The sequence below is a fragment of the Canis lupus genome, chromosome 19, assembly GCF_048164855.1.
Source record: "Canis lupus baileyi chromosome 19, mCanLup2.hap1, whole genome shotgun sequence".
NCBI lineage: Eukaryota > Metazoa > Chordata > Mammalia > Carnivora > Canidae > Canis > Canis lupus.
Window position 1 is genome coordinate 50,681,493 of NC_132856.1, and position 19,114 is coordinate 50,700,606.

The 19,114-nt window shown below is 57.2% G+C and overlaps 1 protein-coding gene across 4 annotated transcripts in view; it reads left to right on the forward strand.

Annotated features, from left to right (window-relative positions):
* The window catches only part of CACNA1A (calcium voltage-gated channel subunit alpha1 A), a 214,697-nt gene extending 201,913 nt beyond the window's left edge, over positions 1-12,784 (forward strand). For 2 of the 4 annotated variants that reach the window (XM_072787044.1, XM_072787045.1), the window contains exons 39-47: positions 4,939-5,046; positions 5,181-5,281; positions 6,425-6,534; positions 6,646-6,784; positions 6,955-7,068; positions 8,443-8,478; positions 9,548-9,734; positions 10,069-10,319; positions 11,110-11,966. In XM_072787044.1, coding sequence (XP_072643145.1) covers positions 4,939-5,046; positions 5,181-5,281; positions 6,425-6,534; positions 6,646-6,784; positions 6,955-7,068; positions 8,443-8,478; positions 9,548-9,734; positions 10,069-10,319; positions 11,110-11,832 — 1,769 coding nt within the window. In that variant the 3' untranslated portion in view covers positions 11,833-11,966. Of the gene's footprint in view, positions 1-4,938; positions 5,047-5,180; positions 5,282-6,424; positions 6,535-6,645; positions 6,785-6,954; positions 7,069-8,442; positions 8,479-9,547; positions 9,735-10,068; positions 10,320-11,109 lie in introns of all 4 variants that reach the window. The other 2 variants (XM_072787046.1, XM_072787047.1) reach the window with 2 other exon arrangements.
* The last annotated feature ends 6,330 nt before the right edge of the window (positions 12,785-19,114 follow it).

Genomic DNA, 19,114 nt, shown 5'->3' on the forward strand with positions numbered 1-19,114 from the left:
TTTTAGCTGACTTGAGTCTAGGCGAGCTGAAAGTGTAACTTTTTTTTATTTTTTTCCCAACAGCTCAATTTACTTCTAAACACACTGAGTTCCTTTCCAGCAAGCAGGGGGCAGCGTGGGAGAATGGATTAACCTCTGGAATTCAGATCCTCCACAAATTGGGAGGCCCTTCTTAGCTAGATTCTTGGGGGAGAGGGCAGGTCCTTCTGCTCACCTCTGCGTCCCCTGTGTGTGTCCATCTCTCCCTCCTCCCCGCCCCTCTGTTCTCCGCACCCAGGAGAATCTCTTCTCTGCCTGGGGAAAATCCTTCTCTCTTCATGTTTCTCTTTTCCCGGATGCTGTGTCTGAACCCCTGAATCCTCCCTCCAAGGGACTCCATCTGCGTCCCTTCACCGGCCCCTTCCCTCCTGCGCCCCCTGGCCAAGCAATGAGGGCAGAGCCAACCACCCACCAGAACAGACGTAAACCCAGTTAGCAGATCAAAGCCTAACATCCGACTTCCTGGGAGAGCACAGAGGGAGAGCTGTACAACCACTGAGCCACCCGTGTGGAGCCACCCCCAACATTGGGGGGGGGAGAAAAGATAAACCCAGAGCCAACTAGCACCGCACATCTCTGCACCTGCCTGGCATCCCCCATGCCCACATGGTCCTCAGCCCTGACATGCCGCTGCTTGCACAGGGACCTCAGCTTCCCAAAACAAGAATGCCTTCTGCCTTGGCTTAGAAAGGGCCACAGTCCAGACTAACTGCACCCAGGGCCAGGCTGGACTTTCATTCAGGACTCCACATAGCTGACCAGCCAAAAGGCCACTGTCCTGCCCTTTATTTTTTTTTTTTTAAGATTTTATTTATTTACTCATGAAGGACACAGAGAAAGGCGGAGACACAGGCAGAGGGAGAAGCAGGCTCCCTGCAGGGAGCCCGATGCAGGATTCGATCCCAGGACCCCAGGGTCACACCCTGGGCCAAAGGCAGATGCTCAACCACTGAGCCACCCAGGCGTCCCCAGTCCTGCCCTTTAATCCGCCCAGAGACCAGACTCTCTCTGCAGGTGGGATCTGCCATACTCTGGAAGGTTCTGGGGTGAGCCTCATGGGAACCTAAAAGGCTGTGCCCTGTGTGCACCCGAGAGGGTGGCCTCCTGGCACGTTGTTATCATGTTAGCCATGGCTCACTGAACGAGAGCACCCATTGAGTGCCTGCTGTGTGCCCAGCCCTGTCGTTGGTATGTGGGACACAGCCCTGAGAGACAAATGCACCTTCAGCCCTCATGAGGCTGCAGGCAAACAGGTCACAAACAATAAGCGTGATAAATACATGGAGTATGAAATGTGTTGGAATTTGAGGCGTACAGCGGAAAAGATAGAGCGGAGGTGGCTGGGGATCAGGTATGGGGGAGGGGTAAGCCCTAGGTCAGCAGGGACCTGACCTGTCCTGTCCTGCCGCCAAGAGACATCAGCAATGTCTGGAGACATTTTTGGCTGTCACAACTAGGAGGGAGCTGGTGCTAGTGGCATCTGGGGTATAGAGGCCGGGGATGCAGGCACAGACTCTGAGACCAGAGTCATGCAGAATGGAATGGGGGGAGAGGAGAACCCTGAAACACAACTGGTTTGTGGGTGACTGTGGCCTACATCCAGGAGGACCTCTTGGTCCTGTTCCTCTGCCAACCCCACCTTGGGTGTTAGTAATTCTGTACCTGGAGGAAGAATAAGCCTGAGCCTCAGCCTTGAAGGGAACCCCACGACCCCAGCAGGAGACCACCTTGAAATCCCCCTAAGGATTTTCCCTTTATTTAAACATGAATGGCAATCCTGAAAGTGAGATTGAAGTAGAAAGGGTCTAAGGTGGTGGTTCTCAACCAGGGGCAGTTTTGTCCCTCTGGGGACACTTGGCAATGTCTCGGGACAGGTTGGTTGTCAGGACTTGGGGAAGGAGGTGCTACTAGTAGCTGGTGTGTGGAGGCCAGGGGTGTTGCTCACCACTCTGTAGTGCATGGAATGACCCCCACACCAGGAAGATCCAGCCCCAAGCATCCACAGTGCTAATAACCAGGTTGAGAAACCCTGCCCGGGCGCCCTTACCTAACTCCCATGCCAGGAGCGGGTGCAGTAGTCTGCTCAGGCTGTCGTAATGAAATGCCAGAGACGGGGCAGCTTAAACAACTTATTTGCTCACGGTTCTGGAGGCTGGAAGCCTGAGATCGAGGTGCCAGTGCAGTTGGTCCCTGGGGAGGGCCTTTTCCCCTGCTTGCAGATGGCCACCTTCTTGCTGTGCACTCACCTGGCCTGGTGTCTCTCTCTTATAGGGCCCCCAGTCCTACTGGGTCAGACCTCATGTAACTTTAATTACCTCCTTAGAGGCCCAGTCTGCAAATGCCATTACATAGGGGATTAGGGTTCCAACATGAATTTAGGGGCGGGGCGGGGGGAGCCACAATTCAGTCTTCAATGGCAAGTGTGTCCTTTCTCTTCACAAGAAATAGGAAACATGAGCTGGAAAGAGAAAGTGCTTTTTTTTTTAAGATTTTATTTATTTATTCATGAGAGACAGAGAGAGGCACAGGCAGAGGGAGAAGTAGGCTCCCTTCAGGGAGCCTGATTAGGGACTCGATCCCAGGACCCTGGGATCACAGCCTGAGCCGAAGGCAGATACTCAACCACTGAGCCACCCAGGTGCCCCAAGAAAGTGACTTTCAATAGGAAATACCATGTTCTCTTTTTTCCCTTCCTGGGTGGCAGAGGAGCTGCCACACAGACCCCAGGTGCCTCACTTAGCTACACCGGGACAGCAGACAGAGCTGTGAATTCCAGCTGCTTCTCATAAGGAAAGAAAAACTATAGGTTAGCGTCAAGGGTCATGAGAGCTTAACAACACAGGACATTTTCTCAAGAGTCTCCCACAATAGTCCTGACCTCCCAACCGGAGTCCTGACCCACGAATCAGCACCACCGCTATGCATCTTGGCCCCTGTGACTACACCACCCCCTTCACCGGTGGTGTTAAGACCAGACGATGGAGTTCGCCCTCTAGTGGGTGAGATGGGGAACAACACCACGAGGTGGTTTGTAAAACGAAGAGAAATAAAGCAGAAGGGCATCCGGGGGCGGGAGGCCAGCCAGAAGACCTGTTTGGGTTTGGGCAGGGACCTGAAGGAGGTGAGGAAGGGAGCCACGTGGATATTCATAGAAAGAACAATCCTGGCAAAGGAAAGAGCCTGAGCAAAGGCCCTGGGGCAGGACCTTGCCTGGCGTGTCTGAGGAACAGAGAGCCGGGTGTGTCTGGAACAGAGTGAGCGGGGGGGAGGAGGAGTAGAGGAAGTGAGGGCAGGTGTCGCAGGGCCTTGTAGGCTCAGGGCAAGGATTTGGGCGGTCACAGGGGCCGGGGAGCCGCGGAGCACGGAGGGCTCGGAGCCGAGGCGCCACAGGCGCCCTCTGGTGGTGGAGTTGGGGGGGCGGACACGGAGCCCGGAGCAGGGGCACCTGTGCTAGTCCAGGCCTGTCAGTCCCGCATGGCCTCAATACTCACCCCAGAAGGGGTTCTGAGCTTTACCTGTGCAGAGGCAAAAAGGCCCTTCGGAAGGATCTTTCCCCAATTAAAGGCATCTGTGTCCAGGGTCACGTGGGTGAAGATGAGGTGAGAGCTGCGGAGAGAGCCGGGCACACGTCTGTGCTCTGACCCACATCTGCTGAGAAGCTGGGCAGGGGCACCGGCGGGCGGAGGAGGGGCAGAGAGGGCAGGCGCTGGGCAAGGAGAGGTTCACAGGGAGTGGAGGCCAGGAGGGAGGCTGCGGCTGCCGAGGCGGGGCAGCTCCTCCGCCGGCTTAGCCAGGGGACGGCTGCTCAAACGCTGAAAGCTTGTCTGCTGGCTGGTAGCCGGCCCCTGCCCTCCCCGGCATCTTCTGGACAGCGCCCCCCCCCCCCCAACAATCCAGCAACCACAGACCTCATATCCGGCCCAACGGGGGGCCTTCTGCTCCTTGCTCAGCTCTGTGGCCGCATACCTGCTGGTAAAAATTTGGTACCAGTGTCCCTGTACCCCAAAACAGAAGTACGATTGGGGCCTGGTTGGTGTAGCAGTCGAGGTGGATGACGATGTGCTCCTGCAACAGACAATCCCAAGGGCTCCAACCGACTAAAATTTGCTTCCGATTCCTGTTCCGTCCTCCCTGGGTTGGCAGGGGCTCTCCTTCATCACTCTCTTAGATGCCAGGCCCAAGGGAGCAGCCACTGTCCAATACCACCAACCACCGTCACAGAGTTTTGGAAAAAGAACTCAGGAGTGTCCCTCACTGGCCGCTAAAGGCCCTGGTCCCAAAGTGGCAGCTCACCGGGCTCACACTTCATTGGCAAGAACTCATCTCATGGCCCCTGGCCAAGCACAGGGGCTGGGAGGAGTCATGCTCTCAGGCAGTCAGGCGAGGGACCAGGAATCGCAGGCAAAGAGCCTTAATGACCCGCTGACCCGCTGTGGCGGGGATGAGGTGCCAAGGACCAGCGACGGCTGAAGGTCACATCCGTGGGAGGGGAGACTTGGTGGAGAGAGAAACCGCCCCTATCAGGACTGCCCTGGGACAGCCCAGCCTCCCCGAGGCTCAGCCCCGTGGGCTGCCGTAGTGGTCCCGTGCCAGACACTTCAGACACTTCAGCGAGGCAGGTCCCGCTGCTGTGGTCCCATTTTGCAGATGGGAAAACGGAGGCACAGCACCGCAGACTAACACAGTGGGGCCACCAGCTCCTCCCGTTGCCGTCTAGACCCCACGCAGGCACTCCACGGCCCAGAGCCCGCATGGTCGTTCCTCCTCTGGGGGCTGGGGGCCCGTGGGAAGCGGGGCTCCAGAGCCTGACTTGGCAGGAGCTGCTGGCTTTCCAGCTGCCCCAGAGGCTGGCTGACGCCCAGGCCGGCAGTCAGGCCTTCTCTTGTGCCCACGTTGCAGGCGGAGCCGACAAACAGCAGATGGACGCTGAGCTGAGGAAGGAGATGATGGCCATCTGGCCCAACCTGTCCCAGAAGACACTGGACCTGCTGGTCACCCCGCACAAGTGTAAGAGCCGCACCTCGCCCGGCCCTGGGCTCTGACCCTCCGGGGGGCGGAGGGCGGGGAGAGGAGGCAGGCGCGGGGCCCAGGCTGGTGCCGCCAGGGCCCCCACCCACGGTGAGCTCGCGCTGTGCCCCCAGCCACAGACCTGACGGTGGGGAAGATCTACGCGGCAATGATGATCATGGAGTACTACCGGCAGAGCAAGGCCAAGAAGCTGCAGGCCCTGCGTGAGGAGCAGGTACGGCCCGGGGCCCCGGCGCCCTCCCCTCCTGGGCACTGCGGTGACAAACCAGAACAGCGGGGTGGGGCCAGGGCCCAGGCCAGGTCCCCCGAAAGTAGGGCCGTGGCCAGGAGGTGGCCTGAATGAATTGATCTGCTCCCCCGAACTTATTGGGCACCTACTGTGTGCCAGGCACGGTTCTGCGCCCTGGGGGTGCAGCTGTGAGCCAAACAGACCGGAATCCCTGCAGAGTGGACGTTCCAATCGGGGAAAGGCCAACGATAATAAATGACCGACATGGCAGGAAACAGTAAATGCCGTGGGAAAGGGTGCTGGGAGACAGATGCAGTTTGAAACGGGTGATTGGGGAGGCCTCCTGGAGGAGGTGATGTCTGAGCAGAGAGGCAAAGGAAGAGGAGAGGGAGTGAGCCAGGTAGATACCCGAGGGAAGAGCACTCCAGGCAGAGCGAGCAGCCAGTGCAGAGGCCTGTGGCAGGACGGCGAGTTTGGAGAACAGTGATCCGGCCAACGGGCTGGAACACAGTGAGCAAGGAGGGCGACCAGGGGGGCCCTGGTGGCTCAGTCCGTTAAGCATCTGACTCCTGATCTCAGCTCAGGTCTTGAACTCAGGGTGGTGAGTTCAAAAAAGAAAAAATAGTGGAGACAAGGGTGTGGAGGTGACAGGGCAGCTTTGGGGGCCCTGGGAGAATTTTGACTTTTGCTCCGGGTCAGATGGGAGGAGGGAAGGGACCACACGCCGGCGATCGCTGGCGCCCTCTGGTGGCCGTGGCGGGGAAGGGCTGGAACAGGGGGACCTGGGAGGAGGCAACGGCCGGTCCAGGTGGGAGTCCATGGGGCCAGACCTGGGTGAGAAGTGATCCTGTTCTGCGTGGACTTGCAAAGGACCGGCTGATAGATCAAACCTGAGTGTGTGTGTGCGTGTGCGTGTGTGTGTGTGTGTGTTGGCAGTGTCAGGATATGACTTAGGCTGGGGGGCTGGGTAGTGGGGCGGGGGGGATGTTGAGCCTCCCCTATGCAGCGTCCCTGCTGTCTCTCAGCCGCAGCCTTGGCCCTACATGGCCCTGAGCCTTGAACACCCCACCCAACCTCCTCCCTGAGCCTCTGCACCCTGTGAACACACGTTGCTCTCTGCCTCTCCAGAACCGGACACCTCTCATGTTCCAGCGCATGGAGCCCCCGTCTCCAACACAGGAGGGGGGGCCCGGCCAGAACGCCCTCCCCTCCTCCCAACTGGACCCAGGTGGAGGCCTGTGAGTGTGGCTCTGGCCAGGAGGTGGGGATGGAAGGGCAGGGGGCGCCATTCCCCATGCAGACGCCCCTGGAGTGCCCACCACCACCCTGCCCCCTGTTCCCCTGCACAGGATGGCTCATGAAGGCGGCATCAAGGAGAGCCCATCCTGGGTGACCCAGCGAGCCCAGGAGATGTTCCAGAAGACAGGAACATGGAGCCCAGAGCGGGGGCCTCCCACCGACATGCCCAACAGCCAGCCCAACTCCCAGGTGCCCCTGTCCCCCCCACATCCCCCACCATCGCCTCACAGCTCCCCCAGGCCCAAGTAGTACAGGAGGGAAGGGTGTGGGCCTCACAGCCACAGCTGCATACACACCCTGGGGTCCTAGTGTCAGGCCGCAGGACTCACGCGGCCTGACCCTGTGCCCCTGCCCCGCAGTCTGTGGAGATGCGAGAGATGGGCAGAGACGGCTACTCGGACAGTGAGCACTACCTCCCCATGGAAGGCCAGGCCCGGGCTGCCTCCATGCCCCGCCTCCCCGCGGAGAACCAGGTGAGGGCTTTCACCCACCGCCCCGGGGCCCGGCTCAGGCCCCTGGGGGCCAACCCAGGGCATCTCTCTTTCCTCTGGGACCCAGGCTTGGGTGGGGCCGTCTGTACTCCAGCAGCAGGGGGCAGGCGCGGCCACACTGGAGTGCCTGGAGCCCTGGCCCTCTCACCTGCTCCCTGATGGAGGGCAGAGAGGGGAAGGGGCTCCCCGGGGCAGGTTACGGTAGTCACGCCCCAGTGGTTTCCATCTACCCGATTTGAAGTGCCAAGGCAAGAGGATGTGGAGGACATATGGGGGTGTGGAGGGGGTGTGGGAGGTGATGTGTCGGGCCAGGTGACGGCCACAGTCAAGAATACACACACAGGCATGCACATGCACGCGCGCGCGTGCACACACACACTACACATATATATGTGCTCATACTGCACACATGAACGCACACACATGCACATAGGTCTGCTATTGGGAATTTGGCAGATCCTAAGACTCAGTAGCCGAGTCTGGGGTGGGCCTGGGGGCAGCTGGGGTTTGTATCTCCCATCTGGTCTTTGTGGGGGCCAGTGGGGAGGGACAGGGGCGTATGCCTGGCATATGTCTGTGTGTGGCTGCTTTGCCCAGCTGCAGCGCCCACTTGGTTAGTGTGGGGGTGGTGGGGGGAAGGGGGTGGCGCGTGATCCCACTGCCCCAGGCTCGCAGGGACAGAGGGACCAGAAGCCAGAAGCATGGCTGGCTGCCCGCCCAGCCCGAGAGGCAGGGTGGCATGTCTGGCTGTGGCAGGCTTCCCGTGTGCTGTGCCGTGGCGTCTGCACGGGGTTGAGGGCTGTGCTCTGCCTGGCTGGGCCAGGGTGGCTCAGGGACCTGGCCCCTGGCTGCTGAGAACTTGGGTCGGGGGGGCACCCATCTGCATGTGGCTGCCCAGCCCCATCCTGCCACGCCCCCGTCTGCCCCCAGGACGGAGTTGCTGGGCTCCCAGAGAGGGTTGGGGCAAGCCTGCTGACAGCCACCCCCTCCCCAAGCTTTGAGTGGCAGCCGGAGCCAGGGCTGGGGCGCATTGCATGAGGCAGAGCCCAGGGCCAGGGGCCTGTGGCCACACCATCCCATCTGTCGGTCTCGTGCCTCTGCCATCTGTCTGTCTCTGGTGTCTCCTGTCTGTCTGCTCTGCACCCGTGGGAGGCTGGCCAGCCGGGCCCGGGGTCACTCACAGACCAGGGACTCTAACCTCTTTCCCTGCCTCCCTGCCCCCCTCCCCCACTGCCCAGGTTCCTTCTTCCCAACCCTGGCATCTCCGTGTACCGCCTCTCACTCTCCCTCTTGGCTTTTATATTTATTTTCTTCTTTCTGTTTTTCTGTGTGCACCATCCCGTGGGGCTGTGACAGAGGAGAAGGGGCCGGCCACGTGGGAATAACCTCAGTGTATGTACCGCACCGCCCGCCTCCCAGCTGGGCTCCGGCCCCCTCTTCCCGCCCACCCCCCCTCGTGGGAGTCCTGTCATCTCTCCACTCCTTGGACCCCACCCTTTCTTTGCAGACTGCACCCCGCCCCCATGAAGCCCCATCCTTGTGTGTTGTGTCCTCTGTGTGCCCCGCTGGGTGGGCCTGCCCCCTCCCTCTCCCCCGTCTTCTCCTCCAAGCCCCGGAACCAGGAGGTGCCATCCTTCCAAGAAGTGCGATCTGCAGCCCCACCTGGCTCACTCTTTTTCAGAGGCTCGTTCCCCTGACACCACCCCCGACCCTCTGGTGCCAAAGCCCTGCATCCCTTAAAACTGCCATCTTGAGCAGGGCCACTGGCCACTCAGCTGGGCCAGCCCTGGCTGTCATCTTCCTCCTCTCCTCTCCCAGCAGCAGAGAACCACAGGCCCCTCTCCGGGGTCTGACCCAGGGGATGCAGTTCGTGCTGGCTCCCCGGCTGCAGGCCAAGAAGAGTGGGTCCCCCCGCAGGGCCTCAGATACCAGGGCAGCCCCTCAAGGGCTGGCTACAAGAGCCAGATTTGGGTGATCAGGAAAGCCTGGTCCTGGCTAGCCCGAGGAAGGACAGTGAGCTGGGATGCTGGGCGCCTGGCTCTGAGCATGTAGGAGGCCTGACCACCGGGGGAGGAAAGTAGGCAGGAGTGAGTGCAGGGCCCTGCTGCCCAATGCCCAGTGCCCCCAAGTGGCACTCTGCATGGAGGAAGGTCTCCCCTTCAGCTCACCACCTATTCCTGGCTGGACGCACAGGGCTGGGTGGTACCTCCCCGGGGTGGTCCTGAGAAACAGCAGGGATGGATCAGATGAAGCCTCCTGGCCGGAACCCAGGATGGGGCCTGGGAGGAGGCAGAGGAGTCCCGGGACCCTGCTGGACCAGAAGCCGAGCCCCAGGGCCCACTCAGTCGGACTCTGCCCCAGATGGTCACACCCGGTCACTGAGGGCTGATGGGGCAGGACAGACCCGGACCACTTGGTGCCAGCCACTGACCCTGGCCCGCTGGCCTGTCCACCCCCCCAGACCATCTCAGACACCAGCCCCATGAAGCGCTCGGCCTCCGTGCTGGGCCCCAAGGCCCGGCGCCTGGACGACTACTCCCTGGAGAGGGTGCCGCCTGAAGAGAACCAGCGGCATCACCAGCGGCGTCGGGACCGCGGCCACCGAGCCTCTGAGCGCTCCCTGGGCCGCTACACAGACGTGGACACAGGTAGGCTACCCCAGGGGACCCAGGAACTAGAGGCTGTACAGGAGACGGGGGTGGGGGGGTGGGGAAATCAGGCAGAGTCAGGCAAACGTGGAGGGAGAAAACAGGAGAGGCCTGGATGAAGAACAGGACTCCCAGACTCACACAGGACCCAGGACCCCGAGCTGGGCCAGCTGCTGCTCAGAGCCTGGGGGCCAGACCCCCTGATGCCCACCAGGCCCTCCCTCGGTCCAGGGAAAGGTGTCCCTGCAGACCTCTTGGGTGGTCTCCTGTGCACACATCCCACCCACCCCTCCTTCATGGCCCTCTGTTTGTCTGACTCCCCCACCCGGCCCAGGCTTGGGGACAGACCTGAGCATGACCACCCAGTCTGGGGACCTGCCATCTAAGGAGCGAGACCAAGAGCGGGGCCGGCCCAAGGACCGGAAGCACCGGCAGCACCACCACCACCACCACCACCACCACCCCCCACCCTCCGACAAGGAGCGCTACGCCCAGGAGCGGCCTGACCATGGCCGGGCCCGGGCCCGGGACCAGCGCTGGTCCCGCTCGCCCAGCGAGGGCCGAGAACACATGGCACACCGGCAGGTGGGTGTGGCACCAGGCGCCCCTGACCCGAGCCCATGGGAGCCCAGAGCCCGGGTGGGGGGAGAGGGGGGCATGGAGGGACACACCAGATAGCCACTCTAGGCAGGGTCCTCACTGCCCACTGTGACCTCTGACCCTGGCCACCATCGGGGTCCCCAAGCCCCGGGGGAGCCGGGCCAGGGTAGGCACCACCCCCAGCCACTCTGGCTCCCCCCTCTGCCCCCCCCAGCCCCCCTGCCCGCCTGCCACCCCCTCCCCTGCCCCGCAGCTGCTTCCTCTTTGGTTGTGGATCACGTTTGAGTTTCTGGCCAGCGCAGTCCTTACGGCTCCCGCGCCCCCGCCGGCTGCCTGCTGCCTTTTGCTTTCCTTTAACCCAGCTTCCGTTTTTGTTTCGATTATGATTTCTGTCCTCTGGACGCCTGTGAGTAATTTTTGAAACTTCTGCTATTTAACCCCGAAACTTACAAAACTCCATTTCTCATTTCTCTTTTCACTTTGTTGTGTTGGTTTTCGACTTCCCCTCCCTCCTTGTCTCTCCCTCCTCCCCTCCCCCTCCTCCTCCCCCTCCCCCCTCCTCTCCCTCCTCCTCTCTGTGGCTGTTGCTTTTCTCCTTTTTTTCCATTCAAATGTCCCGTGTCCCCCTCTCCTCCTCCCGGTCCCTCCCCGTCCCCTTTGGTCTTCCTTTGCCCCCTCCCTCTCTCCCTCCCGTCCTCTGTGTCTCCTCCGTCTCCTTCTGGTTGATTTTGTTGTATCTTTTTTTTTGATTTCCTTTGTTTCAATTTTCGTGTAGGGCAGTAGTTCCGTAAGTGGAAGCCCAGCCCCCTCAACATCTGGTACCAGCACTCCGCGGCGGGGACGCCGCCAGCTCCCCCAGACCCCCTCCACCCCCCGGCCACACGTGTCCTATTCCCCCGTGATCCGTAAGGCCGGCGGCTCGGGGCCCCCGCAGCAGCAGCAGCAGCAGCAGCAGCAGCAGCAGCCGGCGCGGCCGGGCCGGGCGGCCCCCAGCGGCCCGCGGAGGTACCCGGGCCCCGCGACCGCGACCGAGCCTCTGGCCGGGGAGCGGCCGCCCGCGGGGGGCCTCGGCAGCGGCCGCTCGCCCGCGATGGAGCGGCGGGGCCTGGGCGCGGCCCGGAGCGAGTCCCCCCGGGCGTGTCGCCACGGCGGGGCGCGGTGGCCGGCGTCGGGCGCGCACGCGTCCGAGGGCCCCCCCGGGCCCCGGCACCACGGCTACTACCGGGGCTCCGACTACGACGAGGCCGAGGGCCCCGGGGGCGGCGGCGGGGAGGAGCCCCGGGCCGCGGCCTACGACGCGCCGCCCCCCGCGCGACACGCGTGCTCGCCCAGGACTCCCCGGGCCCCGGGCCCGGCCTGCGCCTCGCCTTCCCGGCACGGCCGGCGACTCCCCAACGGCTACTACCTGGCCCACGGACTGGCCAGGCCCCGCGGGCCGGGCTCCCGGAAAGGCCTGCACGAAGCCTACAGCGAGACCGACGACGACGACTGGTGCTAAGCCCGGGCGAGGTGGCACCTGCGCCCGCCCGGCCCCCCCCACGCACCCCACGCACACGCCCCACGGGGAGGAGCCGCGCACGGGCCGCGGGGCCACCTCGCTGCCACCTGCCCAGCACACGGGGGAGGCCCGGGAGGGCCCGGGAGAGGACCTGCCGGACGACCCCGGACTCTGGAGGGAGTCCCCAGGACCCGGACACACCAGGGTGTCCCGCAAAGACCCTCGGCCAGGAAAAAAACAAAAACAAAAACAAAAACAAAAAAACAACAAAAAAGCCGCTCCTGGGCAGTGATGCGCCCCCCACCCAACCCCGACCCCCCTCCTCCCCCCACGGGGTCGGGAGGTGGGGTGCCCTCGGGGGCAGACAAACCACACAGCCAAGGGATTCGAATTAACTCAGCCATTTTTGGAGAACCTTGGGGAAAATGGAAAATTAAAAAAAAAAAAAAAAAAACATTTTTAAAAGAAAAACGGGGAGAAAAAAAATCGCTTCTATTGATGAGTTTTATCATCTCAATCGAATCTTTCCTTTCCCTGGTGAACGCGAGCTGGTGGCCCGTGTGTGGCGGAGAAGCGGGAAGTGAAGCCGAAACCCAGCGTCCCACACAGACCTCCACCAGACACTCATACCCCACACACGTTCTCAGACACACACAGGAGTGCTTGCTGGTTATACCAAACCCTACTATTACTGCCTGCAGAAATCAATTTAAAAAAAAATAAACAATTTTAAAAAGGACAAAAAAATTAATGATTGAGAAAAGAAGCATTTTTTCTGACATTTGGTCCTGCTTGAAATAACAAAAGAAAAAAAAAAAAAAACCACCACCACCACCGATTTCCTTTGCTTCTTTTTTCCTTTTTCCTACCTTGTTTGAAAACTGTGGGCTTGGGACTGTGAATTACTGCATGACATTCAAAAAGAAAAAAAAAATAAAAAAGTTGAATCAAAGGGCTTTTGATTGGACTGGTCTTTATCCCTCTGCAAAGTGCTCCCCAGGTCTCTTTTGGGGGAATGGTGGAAGGAGGCCCTTTGAAAGTGTTTGAAAGTAGCCAAGGAAGCTGTGACTCTAATCATCCAGTCTTTGCCATGTCTGAGTGTCGCTCCAGACCCAGCAAAGAACAAGGCAGACAAGCTCTGTTCCTCACCAAGCTTAGTGTCCAGAGCTCTAGAAATCCTGACTGCCTTAACAAGCCCAAGAAAGCCAAGGCCAAAGATGTTATCCAGGTCCTTGCCAGCTGTCCCGGCTGGAAGGCAGAGCAGTGGACCCCACCGCCACCCCATGCCTCCGCCCTCAAGCACCCAGGTCTCCTGCAGTCTGCCCGCCAACCAAGTTCTACCTTAAAGTAACCATCCTGGAAGATAAACCATCTTCGAATGACCGTCCTTTAAAAAAATTTTTTTTCTTTATTTATTCATGAGAGACACAGAGAGAAAGGCAAAGACATAGGAAGAGGGAGAAGCAGGCTCCCTGCAGGGAGCCCGATGCGGGACTCGATCCCAGGACCCTGGTATCATAACCTGAGCCAAAGGCAGACACTCAACCGCTGAGCCACCCAGGTGCCCCCTTGACCGTCCTGTATGATCAGGCCAGTGAGACCCCAGGGAGCACCTGTGAGGCCCCAAACATTAGCAGAACTCCTATCGAAAATACCCTGGCAGCTGGTGGGGAGTCCTAGAGGTCAAAGGTCAGAGCAGCCCACCCGTGGGTGGCAGGGGATGGCCATGGCCAGCTTAAGATGCAGGCAATGTATCTGAGGTACAGATAAAGGTGAAGTTCATACAAAGGGACTGATAACCTAGCCTCCCTCCACCTTCAAACCCACCCAGTGCACCTGCCACACGCTCCCACTCCAGCCTTACGGAAGCTGCCCCACAGATGAAGATGGTAGAAGACTCCCACCCTGCCTCCCATCCCCAGGCCTCACCTCCTTGCCTATTCTGTGAATGCTTCTGTGAATATGGGCAAGAGCTACAAAATTGTAGTCCGTGAGACTAGGAGGTCAGAAGACTGTGTTGATTCAGGTGAGCAAAAGGCCGCTTATAAGCCCTTGTTCAGGTTGAGCTAAAAGGCCTCTCTTTGATCTGTAAGGGCAGCTCCTGGTTCTCCCTAGAAAGGGCTTCAGAGAAGCCCACAAAATCTGCAGACACGGAGAAGGGGATGGTCCTCAAGGAATATCAGGGTACCGGAGAAGGAAAATCAGAGGCCAGGCAGCAGGAAACTAACCACAGACTTTTGGGTCAGTCACTGGACCCTGAGGAGCTCGGCACCACCACCCTCCCTAGAACCACTCCCACCACCTCAGCTCCAGTCTCACTGACTATGTGATCTTAGGAAAGTGACTTAACCTCTCTGTGCCTCTGTTTTTCCATCTGTAAAATAGAAATGATAATAAAGACTGCATATGAAAATTAAATGCATTATTCTACATCAGCTGCCAACAAACTTTCCCTTAAAGGACCAGAGTAATATTTTCAGCTTTGTGACCCACATAGTCTCTGTTGCAACTCTTCAACTCTGCCGTTGTACCAGGAAAGCAGCCAGGGAAAATATGTTAACTAGTGAACATGGCTGTGTTCCAATAAAACTTTATTTATAAATACAGACAGTGGGCCAGAGGAGGCCTTGTCCTATATCAGTAATTCCCAAACATTTTGGTGTCAGCACTTCTTTGTATTCTCTTTTTTTTTAAAGAATTTATTTATTTATTTATTTATTTAAGAGAGAGAGGGACAGAGACAGAGATAGAGCAGGGGACAGAACAGAGGGAGAGGGACATTAAGCCTGAAGCCTGACACGAGGCTGGGACCCATGAATCTGAGATCATGACCTGACCCAAAATCAAGAGTCGAACTCTTAACCAACTGAACCCCCTAGGCGCCCCATCCCTTTACATTCTTAGGGAAAAAAAATTATTGAGGACCCCAAAGCATATCTAGTTATGTGGATTATAGATACTGATACTTACCATTTAGAAATTAAAACAGAATTTTTTAAACTATGCATTAGTTTTTAAATCACCATCAACAATAAACCTAACATTAAAAAAATAAAGTAAAAGAAGCCTAATAGTAACAATATTTTTAATGAAAAATAACCAAGCTTTCAAAAAAAAAAAAAACCTCCATGAAAAGAGAGGCTTTGTTTTACATTTTTGCACCTCATTAATGTCAGCTTACAGAAGACAGCTAGATTCTCACATCTGTTTCTGCATTCAGCTTGTTGCAATAGCCCATATCTTCTGGAAACTCGGCCGTACACATGTGAGAGAATGAAAGTATTAAAGGCACAGGACATCTTAATATTATTATAAAAATAGTTTGGCCTTATGGGCTTCCTGGAATGATTTCAACAGCCCCCAAGGGCCTGGACCCCTTTGAGAACTGCTGTTCTCAGAACCTCACCTGTCCCAGAGTGAGTAATTATTTACTACTGGCATTATTACCATAGCACCAAAGCAGAAAGTTTGACAGGCCTTGCTCCAGACCCCAACCCTCGAGCTTACCTGGGGCAAAGAAGGCTGAGAGACTCCAAATGGCAAGGCAGGCAGAGCTCCTTCTGTAATCATGGCATCCAGGAAGTGACCAGTCCAGCCAAAAGCTAAATAGAGGGTTTTGACTTCCTACCCAGGCAGTTTGGCCAATCACAACCCCTGCAGGCTTCTAGACCAGCTGCCCGCCCCAGGCCGGGCTGGCCTCTGGCAGAGGTCCACCTCCCATGGTGCTGAAGCTATTCAGGAGCACGTGGGCCCATCTGGAGCCGGGAAGCCGCAGCTATCTGTCCACGAGGGAACAGGCCCTCTGCCAGAGCTCCCCACAACCCCTGGACTCAAAAGGCCGAACCTGTGGCTGAGTGCCAGGAGGCTGAACCCCAGGCCTCCCCAACACTTTCAGACTGGAGCAACTGTAAACTGCCTGTGAGACTCAGAGTGAGGGAATCAGGAGAGGAAGAGGCAGGGGGTGGCTTGGCTTAAGCCCTAGTCTCACAAAAGCCCCCAATCCCTGGTCTTAGCCACAACATCTAGAAGGCTGAGGAAGGGGCAAGGAAATAGAGACTCTGGAAGCCAAGCCTGCCATGCAAAGGTGGCTCCCCTCCTGGGGGCAACAGTCTGAGAGACCCAGGCTTATTACAGATGAGTCCTCAAGGCTTCAAGGAACTGCTTGTTCTGAGCCTCATTGTTCTGTCCTCGAAATGGGGACCTACCACTTTGTCAGGGAGGCAAAACATTTCCTCTACCCTCTTAGATGCAGTGACTCGGCCCTGTGAATTAAGCTAACAAATGACAGACTAATGGGGGTGGGGAGGGAGGCAGACAACTTCTGTTAATATTTACATGCATAAGAAAAGCAGTGAAATTCAAAGAAGTGATTAGACTCAGGGGTTTATATACCATTTTAACAAAGAAAAGGGGTTTGGGCTTCCGGAGCTGATAAACTGTGGGGAAATGACTAGGAAATGTCTGGTGGAAACTAATGGAAAAGGGTTATTTTCATAAGGTTTGTTGATACAGACTCGTTTTGGTGCCTCTCCATCTTCAGTGATGAGTCACTTCCCTTCCTGATACAGGAGAAAAGGGGACACCTTCAAAAAGAAATTTATGTCACTTTCTTAAAAGGAAAATGTATGCCCTGCTTTTCGGTAGCAAAGGGGAGGACAGAGAATTCTTCTGCATCTCACTTGCCTGCGGCTCAAAATAATCCTTTTGCTAAAGTGGCATATTTGGGGGTGGCACATCTGACCCCCCTCAGCTGCGTCACAGGACTGGCGGGGTGCCGATGGGTGACAGCGCTCGGCTTGAAGACTTGCAGGAAAGCCAGATCCGCGTGTGGGCGCCAACCCGAGCACCCCAGGAGGAGGACTACTGGTCCTCAGAAACTCTGCACAGCATTGAGGGGAAGGCCTGATTTTAAGGAAACATCCAGAAGGCGGAGGAAAGGGACAAGTCGCTCAGCCGGGAGGCTGTGCTCACGTCACCGTGCATTTGAAAAAGCCTCACCAGCACAGTGAACCAAGTACCTTACCGAGCCTGGGGCTTAGAGTGATAAAACATATAAGTAAAAAAAGAAAAAAGGAAAACAGATGGCTTAAAAGAATTTAAAGAAATAGTAGCAAAATTACTCTCCTAAGATCGATGTAACAAGTTACAGACCGAGTGGCTTAGAACAACAGAAATGTATTGCTTTACACCGGGAGGCAAGAAGTCCTGAAATCAGGGTGTTGTCAGAGTCGGCTCCCACTGAAGCCTCTGGGGGAGACTCTGTCCATAGCTCTCATCCAGCTTCGGTGGCTGCTGGCAGCCCTCCAGTGTTCCTTGGCTTGTGGCTATGTCCCCACAATCTCGGCCTCTGTCTTCACCTGGCCTTGTCCCTGTGTCTCTGGATGTCCTCTTCTGTCTCTCAGGAGGACACATCCACTGGATTTAGCACTGCTCGCCACCCCCTCCCCCCCGCAATCCAGTATGATCTCATCTCCGTCCTTACCTTAATTACATCTGCAAAGATCCGATTTCCAAATAAGGTCCCTGTGGTTTAATAAGAAATATATTTGGTCTCTGTCCCCAGTTCCTAGTAGCTCCTAAAACCCTTGGAATTTCCTAAGTCAGAGGAGTGTCTTATTCATAAGGGCTCCCCTCTTTGTTTTTTAAAGATTTTATTTTTAAGTCATCTCTACACCCAACATTGGGCTGGAACTCACAACCCTGAGATCAAGAGTCACACGTTCCACCTGCTGAGCCAGCCAGGCACCCCCATAAGGAGCTTCTTTAGATCACACCTGAGTTTATGCCAAGGAGGTGACTTAGAGTGGGCCCCCCAGGTAGCTTCAGGATGGGACTGGTCACCAGACAGACCTAGTCATTAGAGGTCACTCACTGTGGGTCCTACAGGAACCGACTTCACCCTGAGCCTGTGTCTCAGGTACACAATTCCTGGGATGAGGCATCACCCATACGCTTGCCAGTGTTGCCCATTGCTAGGGACTGAACACTTGTATCCCCCCAAATTCTTATGTTGTGATCTCATTCCCAGTGTGGTGGTGTTTGGAGGTGGGGCCTTTGGGGTGTGATTAGGTGATGAGGGTGGAGCCCTTATGAATGGAATTAGTGCCCCCGTAAAAGAGACCCAGGAGAGCTCTCACCCCTTCCAGAACATGAGGATACAGCAAGAAGGTGGTGTCCGTGACTAAGGAGGCAAGCGGACCTCACCAGATGCCCAATCCGCCGGCACCTTGGCCCTAGACTTGCAGCCTCCAGAACTGTGAGCAATAACTATTTGTTACTTATACTATGGTTTTCTGTTGGAGCAGCCCGAGCGGACTCAGACAGCTGAGCACCTGCTGAGGGCTCAGGGATATCGCTGGGGAGGATGAGGGGACGGGGACTGCTGGCCGGAGTAGAGTCTTCAGAGGGGGTGGACACGGAACCGTTCTCATTCCACCCCTGCCCTGGATCTGCCACGACAGCCCCATCTGCTAAACGTGACACCCACGTTCCATCTGGCCTCCTGTCCCTGCCCAGAATAGCAGCCCGAGCCCCTTGGCAGTCTTCCCCACGTGCCCACCACCCCGGGCCCTGTGAGCTTCCCAGAGCTCGAGGCCCCCTCCCAGCCTCCCACACAGTTCTGCTCAGGCCCCCCCATCCCCCCCACCCGGCTCCAGCCCTTAAACATGAGAAAGGGGCCTCACCGTGCACAACACAGCCTCCAAGACTACATTTCCTCTGTAGAAAATGATCTGGGGAGATGCACAGCCAGCTGCGGACAGTGGTTACTTCCACAGAGAGCTGTGTAGACTTTGATATCGTACTGAATTAATTCTCCAAAATACATGATCGGTTTTTCAATTTTTTTTTAGATTTTACTTATTTTTTCATGAAAGACATAAAGAGAGAGGCAGAGACATAGGCAGAAGGAGAAGCAGGCTCCCCATGGGGAGCCTGATACTAGACTCGATCCCAAGACCCCGGGATCACAACCTGAGCTGAAGGCAGATGCTCAATCATTGAGTCACCCAGGTGTCCCTGCTTTTTCAATGTGGAAATAGTTTTTTTTTTTTTTTAATATTTTATTTATTTGAGAGAGCAAGCACAAGCAGGAGGAATGGCAGGAGAGGGAGAAGCAGGCTCCCCACTGAGGCGGGAACCCCACATGGGGCTCCATCCCAGGACCCGGAGGTCATGACCTGGGCCGAAGGCAGACTCTCAACCAACTGAGCCACCCAGGTGCCCCAGAAACAGTGCTTAAGGCACCTAGATGTCTTAAAAAAAAGAGTCCCACATTTCCCTA